A 20824-nucleotide genomic window follows, 5' to 3' on the forward strand; every position below is an offset into this window, starting at 1 on the left:
TCCCCATAATATTATGTTTAATGTGCTACATCTATATATATATATATATATATATATTTTTTTTTTTTTTTTTTTGAAACGGAGTTTTGCTCTTATTACCCAGGCTGGAGTGCAATGGCGTGATCTCGGCTCACCGCAACCTCCGCCTCCTGGGTTCAGGCAATTCTCCTGCCTCAGCCTCCTGAGTAGCTGGGATTACAGGCACGCGCCACCATGCCCAGCTAATTTTTTGTATTTTTAGTAGAGACGGGGTTTCACCATGTTGACCAGGATGGTCTCAATCTCTTGACCTCGTGATCCACCCGCCTCGGCCTCCCAAAGTGCTGGGATTACAGGCGTGAGCCACCGTGCCCAGCCCCTACATCTATATTTTTAACTTCCAGCTTGGTATTTCTGGTGCTGTGATCATGGACCAGATTTTTTATCTGATTAAGTGAAAGCAAGTCTTGATAACGCCAGACTCCTCTAACCTCTTTTGCAAGGAGCTTGTAGACATGCTTTGTTCACTTAAAGTGGGCTAGCTACTTCTTTTTAGGACACATTCTCAAAATGGTATTGCACAGGTTGGAGTTCACTCTGCAGTGATGACTTTCTCAGCTTCATCTGTCCCTGTTTAGAATGGACATGTGCGATCAGATTTCCTGAGGGTTAACAATAGTGAGACCTTTGGTTCTCAAGGAATTGGTTCTGTTTGCCCTCAAACTGTGGAAGGGTCCTGCTTTTCCCCCAGAGCTGTTGACCAGTTCTCTTTTCCCTTCTAGAAATGACGCTCCTCTCCTCCCAGTCTTCATCACTGGTGGCCCCTTCTGGGTCTGTGTCCACTGAAAACCCAGAGCAGAGGATGCTGGAGAAGAGAGCCAAGGTCATAGAAGAACTTCTTCAGACAGAGAGAGACTACATTCGGGATCTGGAAATGTGTATTGAGCGGATCATGGTACCCCTGCAGCAGGCACAGGTGGGAACTGGGAGGCAGTTAGAGTTAGTTTGACCTTCAATGTGGTCCTTCAGTCAGAAGCATTAGGATATAGGAACTTTCACCACAGATCTATTGGATTTTAAATAAAAACTGTGACTGTGAATGCTGCTGCTCTTAATCAAGGGCCTCATCATATGTGTGTCATCAGCTTAAGCCTTCAGCTTCCTGTCACTTGTCAAGTCTACTGTTAACCTACTGGACACTGCAGTAACTCCCAGGACACTTCCTGTTTCTGTGGCTCCTGAAAACAGTTCCAGGAACTCTGAATCGTGGCCCTGCTGGAAGGCCGAGTGATGATATAACAAAGCCTGGTGGGGAGGGGTTACGTGGCTCTAGTACCTGTTGATACAGTTTATCCAGGAAACCCTGACTAACATGTGAGTAAGCTAGGAACTTTTCTAGATGCTGGAGGTAGTAAGAAAAGGGTAACAGTGTCCTGGGGTTTATGGTCCTTACTGCTTGTAACTTGACCACCTGGGCTGGGCTTGGGTTTACACCCTTGGAGCATTCACTCTCAAGTCCTTCTGTAGTAGGTAGGCAGTGCCACGGGATGTCGGGCACTGGGTGGGAATTTGTATCCCAGTACATTTGTAAACCAAATTGGTTCCATTGTCACTTTACTAAAGTGCTGGTGGGAGTGGCAGAGAATAGTTGGATCAAGGACAAAGGATGACACTAAAGATAACTTTGGATGTTTCTGTTCTGGAAACTTAGTGAAAGTGAGTAAAGAAAGTGACATTGAGCTGTTCCTAAGATGAATGAAATTTCATTAATCTCATTTCCGTGCATCTTTATGTTGTATTTCCTTCTCTTAGGTACCCAACATTGATTTTGAGGGCCTTTTTGGAAATATGCAGATGGTGATTAAGGTCTCGAAGCAATTATTGGCTGCTCTGGAAATCAGCGATGCTGTAGGTATGAACTCCTGCATTGTTTCAGAAACAGCTTTTTAAAAAAACTTCACGGGCAGAGCGAAGGGGCCTCCCTGATACTGAGTAACTTTGCCGCTGGGAAGATACAGGTTTAGGCACTTAGTTCAGAGGTTATTTGTCCCCTGCTTTCCTTCTGTCTCACCTGTAATCCCAGCACTTTGGGAGGCTGTGGGAGGAGGATCACCTGAGGTCAGGAGTTTGAGACCAGCCTGGCCAACTTGGTGAAACCCTGGCTCTACTAAAAATACAGAAATTAACTGGGTGTGGTCATGGGTACCTGTAATCCCAGCTACTTGGGAGACCAACGTGGGAGGATCGCTTGTGCCTGGGAGGTTGAGGTTGAGGCTGCAGTGAGCTGAAATTGCGCCACGTGCCAGTATGCTCCTGCCTGGGGGGACAGAGCAAGGCTCAGTCTCAAGGAAAAAAAAGAAAATATTAGAATGCACTGTAAGTAATAAGTTTACCAATTTTTGAAACTTATCTTTTTCTTTTTTTTTTTTGAGACAGATTTTTACTCTTGCCCAGGCTGGACTGGAATGCAGTGGTGTGAATTCAGCTCACTGCAGCCTCAACCTCCCAGCCTCAAGCCATCCTCCCACCCTGGTCTCCCACGTAACTAGGACCACAGGCATGTGCCATCATGCCCAGCTAATTTTTGTAATTTTTTTTTGTAGAGACGGGGTTTTGACATGTTGCCCAGGCTGGTCTCAAACTCCGGGGCTCGAGCAATCCACCCACCTCGGCCTCCCAGAGTGTTGGGTTTACAGGTGTGAGCCACCACATCCGGCTGAAACTTTTATTTTCATTTCACACATATGTGTACTGAGTCATAATTTAAAATATATTTATGTGGGACATTGTCAAAAATGTTTTTAAAACATTCATCTAGTTCTTATAAACAAGGGAACTTACTGGTTATCCATTGCTCTGTAACAATTGCACTGAAACTTAGCAGATGAAAACATTAAACATGTATTACTTTGCCGCTTCTGTAGGTCAGGAATCTGGAGGTGGCTCCTCTGGGTGGTTCTGGCCTAGGGTCTCATGAGGTTGGAATCAGTTGTTGGCCTGGGCCACTATCATCTGGGGCTCAGGGATCTGCCTCCAAGAAAGGTCACTCAGCTCTTCAGGCCTCAGTTTCTTGCCATGTGAGCTCTCCTTTGGCTTTCCTCATAACATGGCATGAGTCATGAGTCACCCAAAGTGACCTGAGAGAGAGAGAGAGAGAGAATGAATGAGAGAGAGCAAGCAAGAGCAGGCATGCCTGAAACAGGAACCACTGTCTTCTATACCTTGATCTCAGAAATGACATGGCATCCCTTCTGTCATATTCTGTGGGTCATACAGAGCATCCCTGGCACAGTGTGGGAGGGGACATCCTATCATTTTGCTGCTTTATTGGAATCCTAATTACAAGAGGCTACCCCATGTCCAGCCATAACACTATACACAACATCCAGCAGAAGGAAGGCGTGACCCCTGTGTCATCTTAAGAGTTTGCAAACCTTTTCCAGAGCTCCCTGATCAGAAATCTTCTTGTTTATCATTGGCCAGAAGTGGGTGATATGCATGCAGCTAAACTGATGGCTAGAAAGGGGAATGGGGTCATGACGCTGGCTTACACTAGATGGTATTTACCTGACTCACCTCGGAGAAAAACAGACACAGGAACAAAATCAGGGTTCTGCCACCTGAAGGGAGGAGGAAACAGCTCTGGGATGTTGTAGCATTAGCATGGTTAATGTTTCCTGAGTGTTTCTCTCACCACATACTCTCTCAAGATAGGATCTCAGTTCTCTACAATAGACAGCCCTCTGAGGTTTAGGTACTATTGTGCCTTCTTTTTTAGACAGGGTCTCACATTGCTCACTACAGCCTCAATTACCCAGGTCAAGCAATCTTCTTATCTCAGCTCCCTGAGCAGCTGGGACTATAGGCATGCACCGTCAGTGCCAGCTAACAGTTAAATTTTTGTAGAGATGGACTCTCACTATGTTGCCCAGGTTAGTCTTGGACTCCTGGCCTCAAGTGACCTTCCCTCCTCAGACTCCCAAAATGTTGTGATTATAGGCATGAGCCACCACACACCTTTTTAAGACAGGGTCTTGCTCTGCTACCCAGGTTAGAATGCACTGGCATTGTCATGGCTCACTGCAGCCTCGACCTCTCAAGCTCAAGTGATCCTCCCACCTCAGCCTCCCAGCTAGCCTTTTTATTTTTAGTAGAGATGAGGTATTGCTCTGTTGCCCAGGCTGTTTGAACTCCTGAGCTCAGTCCTCCCACACTGCTGGATTACAGGTGTGACCCCCTCTGCAGCTGGTTTAGGTACTCTTTATCCTATTTTACAGTGAGAAACCAACACTTAGAGGGAAGGCAGTTTGCCCAGGTCACATGGCTAGTAATTGATGGGGCTGGCATCCAAACTCAAGTCTTTCTGTCATGCAGGCAAATGCCATTAGCCTCTATACAGAATACAGCTGTGTCTTTCACACTTTCTGGAACAGTTAGAAAAACTGGAGCCTGAGGTTCTTGCCCTTAGTGGACCCGGAGAGGTCAGGGAAGTTGAGGAAGGAGACACGCATTGAGTTGAGCAGAAGGAAGTCACTGTGACCCAGTTTTAGTGTGATGGTGAAGCATAAACGCCAATGTATACGATTTTATAAGGCACTTTAAATAAGTATTGCTGGGTCATTTATTTGAATTATGAAAGAAATGAGATAAAGTTGGCTGGTATCTAAAAAGAATTAATTATAAATTAAGTGGTTACTCATTTTTCTTGCATTTTATTACCTGTTATCATGCCTAGGGCTCCCAGCTGGTTGGAGTTAACCAGCTTCCACAAGGCACCTTCTCTCCTTGGGTCTGATTCAAACCTGAAATGAGAGTCTTAGCATGTGTCTCTTACAGTGTACTATTCCTTACTTACGACAGTAAACTGGGAAAAGAAAGCAAATATCCATAACTCCACCTCCATAAGATGGCACCCGCGTTTATTTTCCTTCTTCCCTTCACTTCTTATCCAGTCACACAAGGAGTTGGGTAGCAGGCCTCGATGTGTTGAAGACACCGAGAAGCGGTGGAGACGACTTGCCGCTGAAAGGCTGAGACCTGGGCCCAAGGACTAACTTCCCTGAGGAGGGATGGTGGGTGGTGGGGCCTGAGGGAGCCAAGACTGAGAGCACCATGCCAGTAGCTCTAGCAGAAGCCAGGCGGTGCCTTCAGTCGGGGACTCACAAAGGACAAACGAGGTCTGAAACATCCGATGAGGGAAGGCTCTGAGAAGTCTGTGAAGGGCAAGTTAAAGCCTTGTGGAGGCACGGGCAAAGGGCAGATGGCCGAGATAGAGGATGATCAAGCAGTGCCAGGAGACTCTGGGTACGTGGTCATAGGTGGAAAGGACTGGCCTTATGTGATTTTAAACACGTCCCATGGAGAGAGATGTTGTCCATAATGACCCAGGATTTGTGTTTCTATGTATGACTGTGCTTAGTTTTACCATGTCTGGCGTTTTTCTTTTTTTTCTTTTTGAGACAGTCTCACACTGTTGCCCAGGCTGGGATATAGTGGTACGATCACAGCTCACTGCAGCCTCCACTTCCTGGGCTCAATCGATTTCCCACCTCAGCCTCCCTAGTACCTGGGACTACAGGTGTCTGCCACCACACCCAGCTAATTTTTACGTCCAGTGTTTTCTGATATTTTCTTTTCCATTCCATTTTATCAGCCAGGTGTGTTGGCTCATGCCAGTAATCCTAACACTTTGGGAGGCTGAGGCAAGGTGGGCAGATCATGTGAGCCCAGAAGTTCTAGACCAGCCTGGGCGACATGGGAAAACCACATCTCTACAGAAAAAAAAAATCCATTCTGTCTCATCAAAAAAGTGCTGATCGTGACCTGTTAAGTAGACTTCATGACCCAGAGTTTGAAGGAAATTAAGGTGTAGCTTTGCTAGTTTGTAATTGATGTGGAATAGTCACTATCAGGGAATTTGAAGAACAGCGAATTGAGAAGTGTAAATAATCATCAGGCTGGGTGGTGAAGGTTTTAAGAATGCAAGTAGGGAAAAGGGCTGTGAAAAGAAGGCAGACTAATGTAGAATGGTGAAACCACATGAAGACATAGGTGGCTTAGGGATTCCAAAGTGGCCATGAAGGCCAGGCACGGTGGCTCACACCTGTAATCCCAGCACTTTGGGAGACCAAGGTGCGAGGATTGCTGAGCTCAAGAGTTTGAGACCAGCCTGACTAATAAGGCGAAATACCATCTCTACAAAAAAATACAAAAATTAGCCGGGTGTAGTGGGGCACACCTGTAGTTCCAGCTATTTGGGGGACTGAGGGCAGAGAGTTGCTTGAGCCCAGGAGGTCAAGGCTACAGTGAGCCCCGTGTTCATGACACTGGACTCCAGCTTGGGTGACAGAGCAAGACCCCGTCCTTAAAAAAAAAGTGGCCGTGAAGATCAAAAAGGAGCCAGGCCCCCTCCCACTGCTGTGACTGGTGGGTTGTAGGATTAGGCAGAAGAGTATGAGCCAGGCCCAGTGGCTTATACGTGTAATTTCAATAGTTTGGGAGGCTGAGGCGGAGGGATTGCTTGAGCCCAGGTGTTGGAGGCTGCAGTGGGCAGGGATCATGGCACTGCACTCAGCCTAGGGGACAGAGTGAGACCTTGTCTCAAAACAATTTCTTTTTTTAAAGTAGGGAGGCTTCCAGTGAGAAAGGGCAGTATGAGGTGATATGAAAAAAATTAAGTTTCTTTTACAGAAAGGAGCTATAATTAAGAAAACTGACTTAAATAGGAACTTTTTTTGGCCAGGTGTGGTGACTCAGTGCCCATAATCTCAGCACTTTAGAAGGCCGAGGCGGGTATATCACTTGAGCCTAGGAGTCTGAGACCAGCCTGGCCAACATGGCAAAACCCCGGCTCTACCAAAAATGCAAAAATTGGTCAGGTGTGTTGGCATACTCCTTTAGTCCCAGCTACTCAGGAGGCTGAGGTGGTAGGATCACTTGAACCCAGGAGGTGGAGGGTGTAGTGAGCCAAGATTGTGCCTCTGCACTCCAGTCTGGGCACCCCAGGAGACTCTGTCTTAAAAAAGAAAAAAATTTTGTTCTGCACCACAAGAACAGGGACTTCCGTGGGACACAACAGCGAGAGAACAGAGGTGACTCCACAGAAGCAGTGATGGGCTCCCTGAGGGAGGGGTTCGTGCCTGGGTAGCTGGTAAGAGTGGTTGGTTGTAGGGAAGCGGTAAGTAGCATCATATTGGAGGGAGGAGAACAAGGATGAGAGGTCTTTTTTGGTGGAACATGAAGCTGAGGAAGGGAGGACCAAATATTCTGAGAAGAGGAAATAAGGGCAAGCGGAAGAGTCATCGTAGTAAGCCAAGGACGCACACATTCAGGCCACAGCTCCAAGGGAAATAGTTCTGTGGAAGTTTGTTTAGGAATCGTCCCTGTGCCTAACTGGCTCTGGAGATAGGGGAAAAAAATGACATCTTTATTTTTTTTAACTAATCTCTAACTGAAATATAGCATTTATTTAAAGTATGAATGTAGGGAATAAACCACATAGTATCAGTAGTAGCTGTGACTTTGTCACCAAAAGAAGTCATATGTTCCTATCACATTAGGCTGTTGCAATTATCTTGAAATTTCAGTAACCCTCAGTCAGAAGCAGCCAATGTTATCAGCATGTGTCACTCCTTAGACTATGACAGTATGGGGATTATTAGACTCAGTGCTACATTTGGTTATTTAATGCCTTATAAAGAAGTACATAAAGCTGAGGCTCACACCTGTAATCCCAGCACTTTGGGAGCCCCAGGCAGGTGAATTGCTTGAGCCCAGGAGTTTGAGACCAGCCTGGCCAACATGGCAAAACGCTGTCTCTACTAAAATTACAAAAATTAACCAGGGATGGCGGCACACATCTGTAATCCCAGCTGCTCAGGAGGCAGAGGCGGGAGGATCACTTGAGCCTGGGAGGTGGAGGTTGCAGTGAACCAAGATTGTGTCATTGCACTATAGCCTAGGCAACAGAGTAAGACCTTGCCTCAAAAAAAATAAAAAATAGGCTGGGCACGGTGGCTCATGCCTATAAATCCTAGTACTTTGGGAGGCTGAGGCAGGTGGATCACCTGAGGTCGGGAGTTCGAGAGCAGCCTGACCAACATGGAGAAACCGCGTCTCTACTAAAAACCAAAAATTTGCCAGGCATGGTGGCGCATGCCTGTAATCCCAGCTACTCGGGAGGCTGAGACAGGAGAATTGCTTGAGTCTGGGAGGCGGAGGTTGTGGTGAGCTGAGATTGTGCCACTTTACTATAGCCTGGGCAACGAGAGCAAAACTCCATCTCTAAATAAATAAATAAACAGGCCCAGTGTGGTGGCTCACGCCTGTAATCCCAGCACTTTGGGAAGCTGAGGTGGGTGGATCACCCGAGGTCAGGAGTTTGAGACCAGCCTGGCCAACATGGCGAAACCCCGTCTCTACTAAAAATCCAAAAAATTAGCCGGGTGTGGTGGCGGGTGCTTGTAATCCCAGTCTACTTGGGAGACTGAGGCAGGAGAATTGATTGAACCTGTGAGACAGAGGTTGTAGTGAGCCAAGATCAAACCATTGCACTCCAGCCTGAATGGCAGAGCAAGACTCTGTCTCAAAAAATGAAAAAAAGAAGTACATAGGTTACTATTTCATAAGTTGGAGATTTATCATTAAAGATATTTTAATGTAATAAACTTTATTAATACTCTTATTTATGCACAAAAATGTTAGAAACTGCTGTAGTTTCTACAGTAAATTTTCCTGGAGATTAGAAAGTGAGAGGGACCAGGCGCAGTGGCTCATACCTATAATCCCAGCACTTAGGGAGGCCAAGACGGGCAGATCACTTGAGGTCAGGAGTTCAAGACCAGCCTGACCAACATGGTGAAACCCCATCTCTACTAAAAATACAAAAATTAGCTAGGCATGGTGGTATGTGCCTGTAGTCCCAGCTACTCGGGAGGTTGAGGCACAAGAAGTGCTTGAACTGGGGAGGCGGAGGTTGCAGTGAGCTGACATGTGCCATTGCACTCCAGTGTGGGAGACAAGAGTGAGACTCCGTCTCAGGGGAAAAAAAAATAAAGTGAGGGGTCCTTATGGGGTTCTCATCACATCCCTACATGGAGAGTGCTCTTAGATACCCAAATCAGCCCGACTGCAAAGGGACTGGAGGCTCTGTTTCAGAAGCCAGTTTCACACGTGTGTGTGTGTGTGTGTGTGTGTGTGTGTTTTCTAAAACAAAAACATGAGTCTGGGCAACATAGCGAAATCCCCTCTCTACCAAAGATACAGAAAATTAGCTGGGTGTGGTGGCATGCACTCGTGGTCCCAGCTCCCCAGGTGTCTAAGATGGGAGAGTCACCTGAGTCTGGGAGGTCAAGCCTACAGTGAGCTGAGATTGTGCCATTGCACCCCAGCCTGGGTGACAGAGTGAGACCCTGTCTCAAAAAAATAAAAATGAATACATACATACATGGATGATATGGCTTTCTAAATTTTGCTTTAAATGATTACAACTTCAAGCTGTTAGATGGAAGTTTCTTACTATTTGATGGATAGTCTTACTATCATTTCTTGTAATAGGTACGATTTAGCTGGTACTAAAGTTTGGCCATGTACTTTACATTTAGGATACTGAGAAGAAAGTTACTAAAAACACTGTATGTTTGTGTATATTCCAAAGGACCTGTGTTTCTTGGTCACCGGGATGAGCTTGAGGGAACATACAAGGTTTACTGCCAGAATCATGATGAGGCCATTGCACTGCTGGAAATCTATGAGAAGGATGAGAAGATCCAGAAGCATCTTCAGGACTCCTTGGCAGATCTGAAGTAGGAGTTTTGACCACTTAACTTCCACCACAGCTTTTTAGTTCTAAGTTATACCTGTGTATATGCCTGGACCTGATAAGATATCCATGATATATATCATTTAAGTGGCCTCTTGCTTTTTTGTCCATGTGAATCACATTTATCTATATATGTGGATTATTATGTTAGAATTGGTCCAGATGAACAAGAGCATAGGTGACAAGACTAAATATGGGTTTTTTTTGTTTTGGGACAGAGTCATGGTCTGTCGCACAGGCCAGTGTGCAGTGGCACAGTTTCGGCTCACTGCAACCTCTCCCTTCCCGGTTCAAGTGATTCTCCTGGCATGGCATTCTCCAAATAGCTGGAATTATAGGTGTGTGCCACCATGCCTGGCTAATTTTTATTTTATTATTATTTTTTTGAGGCAGAGTCTTGCTCTGTCGCCCAGGCTGAAGTGCAGTGGCGTGATCTTGGCTCACTGCAACCTCCACCTCCCAGGTTCAAGTGATTCTCCTGCCTCAGCCTCCTGAGTAGTTGGGATTACAGGCGTCTGACGCCACGCCTGGCTAATTTTTTATATTTTTAGTAGAGATGGGGTTTCACCATGTTGTTCAGGCCGGTCTCAAACTTCTGACCTCATGATCCACCCGTCTCAGCCTCCCAAAGTGCTAGGATTATAGGCGCGAGCCACCACACCCAGCCTGCCGGGCTAATTTTTGTATTTTTAGTGGAGATGGGCTTTCACCATGTTGACCAGTCTGGTCTCGAACTCCTGACCCTGTGATCTGCCTGCCTCAGCCTCCCAGAGTGCTAGGATTATAGGCGTGAGCCACCACGCCCAGCCTGCCTGGCTAATTTTTGTATTTTTAGTGGAGATGGGGTTTTGCCCTGTTGGCCAGTCTGGTCTTGAACTCCGGACCTCAAGTGATCCACCCATCTCGGCCTCTCAAAGTGCTGGGATTATAGGTGTGAGCCAAGGCACCCAGCCAAGGTAGTCTTGACATCAGGTGAGACTGTCCTGGTCTTACAGAAGCAAGGTGTAAAGATATAATATATGGATAAGTAGATCAAAGGGAAGTTACAGGCTTACTAACATTTTTTAGTAGACTAAATATGCTGCCATAGATATTCATAATTTTTTGTTTCACATGATTTATGTTCTGAGAAGAATGTGAAACTCAGGATTCTCTAATAACTGTCTCTTTTCTTTTCATGCCCACTGCCTTATAGGAGCCTATACAACGAATGGTAAGTTCCATTGTGGCTTGATGTATGTGCTCATTTCTTATGTGGATTTTTCCTAATCCTTTATTTTCTTCCTTTATAGACAAACCTAGAGGTAGACTAACCTTGCTGTATTTTTTTTTTAATAGCAGTTATCCGCAAGTGAACACTTCATTTATCTGTTTATTGCCTATCTTCTCCTACCAGGGCAGGGACTTTTGGGATCACTGTTAAATCCCCAGCACCTAGAACAGTACCTGGTGTTTATTAGATGAATACACACTGAATGACTGAAATTGGAAGGTAGGGTAAAAGAACAGAGAACTATATTTAGGAATAACAAATCCTGCCCACAGGCATATATTATTATTTAAAATTTTTTTTTTAAAGATGGGGTCTCACTGTGTTGCCCAGCCTGGGCACTATATTATTGATAGCTTGCTAAAGTCTTTTTTCCATCTCTTACAGGGGATGCACAAATTATATTAACCTGGGCTCCTTCCTCATCAAACCTGTACAGAGAGTAATGCGTTACCCACTGTTGCTAATGGAGTTGCTGAATTCCACCCCAGAATCTCACCCAGATAAAGTGCCTTTAACCAATGCAGTCCTTGCGGTCAAGGAAATCAACGTTAACATTAATGAATATAAACGGCGAAAGGATCTGGGTAAGAACAGCATAATTGCTGAAAAGGAGGAATGCCCTTTGAGAATGTTTTTCTTCTCAAAACAGTTTATTACTTCACTAGAGTTGGACAAGGCAGGTGGTGGGTATAATAGGGCTGTGATGAAGAAATGGTGGTAGAATTTGAGGGAAATGTGTTTTGGGTTTTTTTTTTTTTTTGAGACAATCTTACACTGTTGCCCAGGCTGGAGTGCAGTGGTGCAATCTCAGCTCACTGCAACCTCCTCCGCTTCCCAGGTTCAAGCAATTCTCCTGCCTCAGCCTCCCGAGTAGCTGAGATTACAGGCACCCAACCACCACGCCCAGCTAGTTTTTTGTATTTTTAGTAGAGATGGGGTTTCATTATGTTGGTCAGGCCGGTCTCAAACTTCTGACCTTGTGATCTGCCCACGTTGGCCTCCCAAAGTGCTGGGATTACAGGTGTGAGCCACTGTGCCCAGCTGGAAATGTTATTATTTTTTGAGATGGAGTCTTACTCTTTCACTCAGGCTGGAGTGCAGTGGCACTATCTCAGCTCACTGCAACCTCTGCCTCTCATGTTCAAGTGTTTCTCCTCCTTCAACCTCTCGAGTAGCTTGAACTACAGGCATGCGCCACCATGCCCAGCTAATTTTTGCATTTTTAGTAGAGACACGGTTTCACCATGTTGGCCAGGCTGGTCTGGAACTCCTAACCTCAGGTGATCCGCCTGCCTTGGCATCCCAAAGTGCTGTGGTTACAGGTGTAAGCCATTGCACCTGGCCCAAAATGTGGTATTTATTAAAGGCAGAAGTGATAATAAAAGTACAACTATGGTATATTGGAAATAAAACATCTATAATAAAATGTATAGCAATAAGAACCTTTCCCAAGAAAGATGAAGACAGTGGAGATTGGGTGATGGGAAATTTTATTCAAGCAGGGACAATTTCCTCCTCGACTCATTTAAGGAGCTACTCTGGAGTCCACGCATAGACTTGTTTTCTCTATGTGTCTAACTGATGTCCTACAGCTTCTACTAAAGCTAGGACTTCTTGTCTTTTTAGAAAACCCCAATCTGCTCACCTTTCTGGTCCTATCATCCCTGCCCAGTGACCTCTCCGGGTTGAGTCCTTCATTTTCCTTCCCAACACAGGCAGTTGCCCACCCACTCCTCCTTCATAACACTGAATGCACTCATCAGGTCTCTTGAGGCCCTAACTTGAGCATTCAGTGAATATATATAGCACAGTGACTGTGCTGAGCTGATTTATTATTCATATCCTCAAGATATCTATAATACAGTATAATCTTTTTGTCTTTCCTTTCTTCTCCACACTTTAAAGTTATCTAAAGTCATTCTCTGCCTTCTACTTCAACTGTGTCACCCTCATTAGGAAGGGATGTAGACTGTGGCTTCTAAAGCTCTCTGATGCTCCAGCCCTTTCCCTTGGTTCCTATCTCCTAATGAGATGTAGTCTCCAACTTCTACAACAACAAGTTATCCTTTTTTGCTGCCACCCAGTCTTCCCCTTGCTACCTTTCTACTTTTATCTCTACACTTTTCTGGCCTAATGTTTAACATGGTAATTAATCAAATTACTGCCATATAGCATTTTACTATGGGAGACCATTGGATATCAGTATCTTATTTGCGTATGACACCATTTAAGATGGCCTTAAAGACAAGGCCACATTGCTTTCCACATTTTATTGAAGAGGAAATGAGACTCAAGGTAAAAATGACTGATTTAAGGCCATACCTTGATTAAATGACAGACCCAAGCATTGAACTCAGATTTCCTGAGTTCTCTCCCTTATACCTCTGCTACTTTTCCTCCTGTCTCTCTACTGTGCTTCAGATATCATGTCTGTCTATAAATCATCATTTGGATTAATATTTTGTTACAAGTTCATTGAAGACAAGCACTAGCTGCCATTTGTGGCTCATTCTGTGGTATGTCCATGCTGACAAAAGTGCTTTTCTGACTTACTCCTTAGTCCTCAAGTACCGTAAGGGTGATGAAGATAGCCTTATGGAGAAGATTTCCAAACTGAACATCCATTCCATCATCAAGAAATCCAACCGAGTTAGCAGTCACCTGAAGCATCTCACTGGCTTTGCTCCTCAGGTGAGATCCCCATCCTGGAAGGCTTAGCACATCTTTGACAGCTTTTCAGGGCTTCATGAGATAGCCTGCCTGGCATCAATTGACGTGGTTCCCTTCCTCGGACGTCCTCTGGTTTTGCGAGCTGGTGAAGATGGCCCTACAGCTGCCAGTTACAAAGGCAAATTAGAGGGTCAGATCAGTTGACATATAATAACTATTGTAGTTTTCACCATCTCTAAGGGTCTTATTGACTTGGCAGGACAGAACTACAGTGGTAGACTTACTAAGCTAGCAGGAATTTAAGAGATCACTTAGCTGGATACATGATGTTACAAAGAAGGAAACGTGAGATTGAGTGTGTTGAAAAACAGATAGTTTATCAACCATGCTGAAAGTTGACCTGAAGTCTCCAGACATCATTCTGCTGTACTATATGTACAAAGTACAATTAATGGAAAATATAAGCCAGAAAATAGTCTGTTGCTAGGTTTTATACTTTGTTCTCCAAATGCCGTAGTATTTTAGAAAAACAGGAGTTCAGCAAGAGCAAGAGTCATATTGGCCTGAGCCTTATAGGAAGGGGGCAGGCATGCTACAGGGAGGGAGAGGACCTGCCAGGCAGGGGACCCTCAGGACGGACAGTCCTAGGATCAGCAGACATGGCAGTGCTGGAGTGAAGAGGGCAGCCTGGCCAGAGCAGAGGGCTTGCAAAGAAGGTTTAAAGGAGGGCCTGTGTGTATTTCGGAGTCTTTTGAAATCACATGCAAATGTTCAAGAAAGCTACTTTTGGCAGGGCGCAGTGGCTCATACCTATAATCCCAGCACTTTGGTAGGCTGAGGTTGGTAGATCACCTGAGTTCAGGAGTTCAAGACTAGCCTGGCCAACATGGTGAAACTCTGTCTCTAGCTGGGCATGGTGGCGCATGCCTGTAATCTCAGCTACTCGAGAGGCTGAGGCAGGAGAATCGCTTAAACCAGGAGGTGGAGGTTGCAGTGAGCCGAGATCACGCCATTGCACTCCAGCTTGGGTGACAAGAGCGAAACTATGTTTAAAAAAGAAAAAAAAGCGACTTTTGCCAATAAGATAGATCAAAGGAGCATCCACATTTGCTAACAGCATTTGTTTATTTTTGAACAGATAAAAGATGAAGTATTTGAAGAAACAGAAAAAAACTTCCGAATGCAAGAAAGATTGATTAAGTCTTTTATCCGAGACCTGTCTCTCTACCTCCAGCACATCCGGGTGAGCATCAACATCACTCTAGTTAGACTCACATACGATGTAATTCTGTCTCCTTTCCTGCTCACTGAGCATATTGTTTAATGAATGTGGAGTAATCTGGACTCAAATCACTATTATGGCCTTGCATACTTTTGTTGAGATGCCAGTAAGTTATGTAACAGTTAACAGCATTTAGATCAATATTGTCATATTCATTTCACAGAGGCCCAACTTTTTCCTCCCTCTTTTTGGTCTTCATCACCCTTCATCCCACACACACCTTATTTATTTTTGTTTACTTATTATAGTTCATTTTGTCAAAACCAGTTTGAAAATCAAATATTGAATACAAAAGCTAGGAAGCTATAAACAGGAAACATAGACAAGAGAAAGAAGCAGCAGTGAATAGGAGTAAGAGAATGTTCCTATGAGGTATGCTTTCTGATCACTCCAGCTCCCAATTTATTAATATTCAGTTGCTATAAGGCCTCTAAAGGTATTAGAGCCATAAGTAGCTTTGAGATCTAGAGAAGCAGGAAGATCAGGTGAGCCTAGGTCTTTGCTCGGCTCAAGCAGTGTTTCCTTCATGAGGTGAAGCAGGAGCAACACGCTTTCTATTCTTGTCTCTAATTTCTCTCTCTATTGATTTAATATAAGATGTTGTGAGTGTACTCAATATTCCTGTCTCTCTGATCTTTTTTGTTTTAGAGACAGAGTCTCTCTCTCTCTCTCACCCAGACTGGAGTGCAGTAGCGCCATCGTAGCTCAGTGCAGCCTCCAACTCCTGGGCCCAAGTGATCCTCCCAACTCAGCCTCCTGAAAAGCTGGGAACACAGGTGCACCCCACCATGCCTGGCTAATTTTTTTTTTCTTTTTACCTGTACATGTCAAGGAAACCTGGCTAATAGTTTTAAGCAGAGATGAGGTCTTACTATGTTGCACAGGCTGGTCTTAAACTGGCCTCCCAAAGTGCTGGGATTACAGCATGAGCCACCATGTCCAACCTGAACATCTGATCTTATACAGGAATTTCCTTAAAAGGGATCCTTAACCTTTTAAAAAATATTTTTTTTAAACTAACTGGTATAAAATTTGAAGGTACCAAAAGACTAAGTAAAAATAATTATTCCTCCTATCCTGTCACCTGGTCATCTTCTGTAGAGGCAGTCACCACTCACCAGGTTCTTCCCTCTTATCAGAGATTGTGTGGGTGTAGGTGGGAGATAAACTAGCATCTTGAGTTTCACACTTTATTAAATCTCAGAAGTGATGTTGTAGCCATACGCCGAGGGCCGTCGTTCTTTACAATTGCATAGTATAGCATTCTGTGGACATGTCATAATACATTTAACTAATCCCCTATTGGCAGATATTTAAATCGTTTGTAGTTACGAAAGATTAGAACTAGTCATACAAGGAATATCCTTGTAGGTACATCATTTTCTGATCTGTGTGAGTCTAAAGGCCAGTGTACTTCTGACCCAAATGGCAAATCATACGGCAGTATAAATCTTGTCAACTATTGTTAAATGTCATAGATGCTGTAAAAGTGAAAAGTTCTACAAGCAATATCGCTTGCTAACTCAGTGTTATCAAAACCAGTGGGTTTTATCTTTGCCTGCAAGAGAGGTAAAAAAGATTTCAATGTAGTTTACATTGGCATTTCTTATATTATGAATGGAGTTGAGGATATTTTCATATGTTTACATCATATTTTTCTGTCACTTACCTATATTCTAGCATCTTTATCAGTTTGTGGATCTCTGTATTTATTAGAGGAAATAGTCCTTTTTTTCTGACATGGTTTGCAGTACCCTCCCCCGACCTCAGTTTGTTGACTTCTGAGTTTGTTCTCCATGGAAAAGAGTTTAAACGTGCATTATATGACCTCTTAGTTTTGTGTGATATGTAGAAACTTTGCTATTCCAACATTTAAAAATCTCCTGTTTTAGTACTTTTATCATTCCATTGTTTTAAGATTAAATCCTTGCTGTCTGGACTTTAGTAAATCAGGTTAAAGCAGGGATTCAACTTTATTTTTCCAGCTAGTTACCCAGTGGTCTATCATTTATTTAGTTGCCACTATTTTACGTAGCAAACTTCCTCCCTTGTGTTTTAAAAATATAATTAGGTAGGCCAGTCGCAGTGGCTCATGTCTGTAATCCCAACACTTTGGGAGGCCAAGGGGGTTGGATCACGAGGTCAGGAGTTAAGAGACCAGCCTGGGCAATATGGTGAAATCTTGTCTCTACTGAAAAAGACAAAAATTAGCCAGGCATGATGGCGCACTCCTGTAGTCCCAGGTACTCCGGAGGCTGAGACAGGAGAATCACTTGAACCCAGGAGGCTGAGGTTACAGTGAGCCAAGATTGCACCACTGCACTCCAGCCTGGGTGACAGAGTGAGACTCCATCTCAAAAAAAAAAAAAAGGTAATTAGGTAAAAATTAGGGTGAGAGGTTTGACAAAAATATTGGGGCATAGTGCCATATACCTGTAGTCTCAGCTACCCAGGAGGCTGAGGCAGGAGGATCACTCAAGCCCAGAAGTTGGAGGACAGGTTGGGCAACATGCAAGACCCTATCTCAAAAACAGACAGGCAAGGCGTGTTGGCTTACGCCTGTAATCCCAGCACTTTGGGAGGCTGAGGCAGGCAGATCACTTGAGGTTAGGAATTCAGCACTAGCCTTGCCAACATGTTGAAACCCCGTCTCTACTAAAAATACAAAAATTAGCCAGGCATGGTGGCACACCCCTGTAATCCCAGCTACTTGGAAGGCTGAGGCAGGAAAATCTCTTGAGCCCAGCAGGTGGAAGTTGCAGTGAGCCAAGGTCGTGGCACTACACTCTAGCTTGGGTGAGAGTGAGAATCCATCTCAAAAAAATAAAAAACAAAACACACAATATTGGGGTGACTACTGAGTATGTTTGTCTTGCTGCTTCATAGGACTTTCCCCTAATATCCTTCTCATTCTGATACCCCTCTACTGGCCATTTTCTTCCCAGGTTTCCTAAAGTGTGGCGCTGTATACCTGAGCCCCCAACCCTTAAAAGGCTCACCTCCACAGCAGTGACTGATGATAGCATTTTGGGTTGGGATATATGTAACGTTGAGAGCCATCTGATGGAAGAGATCAATTTGGTTCTGACTGCTGACAGAAATTGAGAGAAAATGTTGAACAGTTTTGTCATGCCACAAAATGAAAAGCCTGCCAAATAATAAAATTAGATAGACTGACTGGCAAGAACATAAGCTGAGGGCCATTGACTGCATAATTTGGTATCTACGTTGGCATATGGGCTGATATTTGGGGACTTTACAGCATTCCTTTAAAAGAAAACAAGAGGACATCATGTTTCACATTAGATCTCCCACTCGAGAGGAATTAGCAACATTCCCTGGGTTAGCTTACTGACAAAACACTGGCTTTATATGCACACAGATATAAATATTAAAGACAAAAGGTCTAAAAGTGTTATAACGTATCAAACCAATGTATGAGGCATGGATGGTTTTTGCTTAGGGACTTTGTTTGCCCTTGAAATAGACTAATGGAGTATTTAGTCTGTTTGGGTTATAGCCTGGCACTGTAGAGATGGGGTTTCACCATGTTGATGAGGCTGGTCTCGAAAGAAAGCCAGGAAAACCAACCTGGGGTTCAAACTGTCACTATCAGGAGGAGTTGACTATGTGACAGTGGAGTCAGCAAACAAAACAGACAAAAGTCTCTGCTTTTACGGAGCTTGCATTTTCACTAGGAGGGTGGGTGAGGGAGATCAGGACAGTAAGCAAGCATTAGTCAATTCTAGTGCATATGAGGGGGTATTTTTCACAAAGAAAGAAAGGAAGCAGCACAGCAAGAGATATTGGGAATGCGAGTCGGATGGGAAACCAGATCGTGATGATCAATAGGGTACCAGGGCAATTGGCTTTGAGATGGTGACAGCATGAACCAAGACTTCAAGAAGGAGAGGTGACTGATTATTATCCTAACACTATAGGAATCGTCTTGGTTCTAATTTGATAATTTACTTCTTGGTAAATTAAGAAACCCTATTGGGGCTGGGTGTGGTGGCTCACACCTGTAATCCCAGCACTTTGGGAGGCAGAGGCGGACAGATCACCTGAGGTCAGGAGTTTGAGACCAGCCTGCCCAACAGGGCAAAACCCTGTCTCTACTAAAAATACAAAAAGTTAGTGTGGTGGTGGGCACCTGTAATCCCGGCTACCCGGGAGGCTGAGGCAGGAGAATCACTTGAACCCGGGAGGTGGAGATTGCAGTGCGTCAGGATCACGCCACTGCACTCCAGCCTGGACAAGAGTGAAACTCAGTCTCAAAAAAAGCAAAAAAAGGAAACCCTACTAAGGACATAGGGGAATGCTAAAGAGGTGATAAAAGCCCTCACCAGTTTTTTAATAATTAAAAGTCTTAGACTCTTCTCTGTGCCCCATTAGTCATAGTTTATGAAAATATGCTTATTTCAAATCTAAAATACCAAAGTAGTGAGAAAATTTCAAATTATGGAACTCATTTTTCCCAGACTGCTATTCTGGGTGACGGATGACAGGCTGGAAAGTTCGGTCTGTTCTGACTTGTGTCTGTCCTAACTGGCTCTAGGAGTCGGCGTGTGTGAAAGTGGTGGCTGCCGTGAGCATGTGGGATGTGTGCATGGAGAGAGGACACCGAGACCTCGAGCAGTTTGAGAGGGTGCATCGCTACATCAGTGACCAGCTCTTCACTAATTTTGTAAGTAACCTTTTCTGCAAAAGTTGGCCCCCTTCCCGAGGTCAACTCAAATACATCAGCTCATGCAAAAGTCAGTTCCACAGACACAGGCCCTGGGCACCAGGCACATTAGTCATCCTTTAGCTATATTTGTATTGGGGTTGGATATTCACGACATGACTTTCAGTTAGAGGGAAACGTAGGACCTATGTCTATACAAACAGGTTTTTTAAAAAATAGCTTGTGATTAATTTAGTTACAGAGAACAGAGGAAGACTAGGCAACTAGATTAACTCTGATCAAATAAAAACAACTGGCCAGGTGCAGTGGCTCATGCCTATAATCCCAGCACTTTGGGAGGCCGAGGCGGGCAGATCACCTGAGGTCGGGAGTTTGAGACCAACCTGACCAACATGAAGAAACCACGTCTCTATTAAAAATACAAAATTAGCCAGGCGTGGTGGCACAGATCTGTAATCCCAGCTACTCAGGAGGCTGAGGCAGGAGAATCGCTTGAACCCAGGCAGCGGAGGTTGCAGTGAGCCAAGATCGCACCACTGCACTCCAGCCTGGACAACGAAAGCGAAACTCTGTCTCAAAAATAAATAAGAACAACTGTAGGAGTAATAACTTGAAGAGGGGCCCAGCGAGTTGTTTATGCCTGTAATCCTAGCACTTTGAGAGGTGGTGGCAGGCAGATCACTTGAGGTCAGGAGTTCAAGACCAGTCTGGCAAACATGGTGAAATGCCACCCACCATGGTGGGTGCCTGTAGTCCCAGCTACTCAGGAGGCTGAGGCCAGAGAATTGCTTGAACCCAGGAGGCAGAGGTTGCAGTGAGCCTAGATCACACCACTGCATTCCAGCCTGGGAGACAGAGTGAGACTCCACCTCAAGAAACCTTGAAGATGAATATTTAGGAACATAGTTAATATGTTACCAGAGATTTGAGATGGTAAAAACTACTTTATGAAGAAAGTACTAAAGACCAAATTTCTTGAGAAATTCTAAATCCATATATGTTGGATTGTTTAATCCCTAGTGGAAGAAACTGAATGGGGTTTGATAGTTTCTTGGGATCTATGGGTGGCCTGAGGGTGAAAAAGACATGCCCACCTGGGGAGCTGACAGGTGT

The 20824-nt window shown here is 44.5% G+C and overlaps 1 protein-coding gene across 2 annotated transcripts in view; it reads left to right on the forward strand.

Moving 5' to 3' along the window:
* The window catches only part of DNMBP (dynamin binding protein), a 135824-nt gene that overhangs the window by 102733 nt on the left and 12267 nt on the right, over positions 1-20824 (forward strand). For both annotated transcript variants that reach the window (XM_021672947.2, XM_021672948.2), the window contains 8 exons: positions 762-955; positions 1792-1891; positions 9635-9782; positions 10995-11012; positions 11457-11656; positions 13633-13763; positions 14881-14985; positions 19583-19711. In XM_021672947.2, the coding sequence (XP_021528622.1) occupies positions 762-955; positions 1792-1891; positions 9635-9782; positions 10995-11012; positions 11457-11656; positions 13633-13763; positions 14881-14985; positions 19583-19711 (1025 nt within the window). The remainder of the gene's footprint in view (positions 1-761; positions 956-1791; positions 1892-9634; positions 9783-10994; positions 11013-11456; positions 11657-13632; positions 13764-14880; positions 14986-19582; positions 19712-20824) is intronic.

This window comes from Aotus nancymaae, unplaced genomic scaffold (assembly GCF_030222135.1).
Source record: "Aotus nancymaae isolate 86718 unplaced genomic scaffold, 86718_ANA_hifiasm-v0.15.2.pri h1tg000010l, whole genome shotgun sequence".
In the NCBI taxonomy this organism is placed as follows: Eukaryota; Metazoa; Chordata; class Mammalia; order Primates; family Aotidae; genus Aotus; species Aotus nancymaae.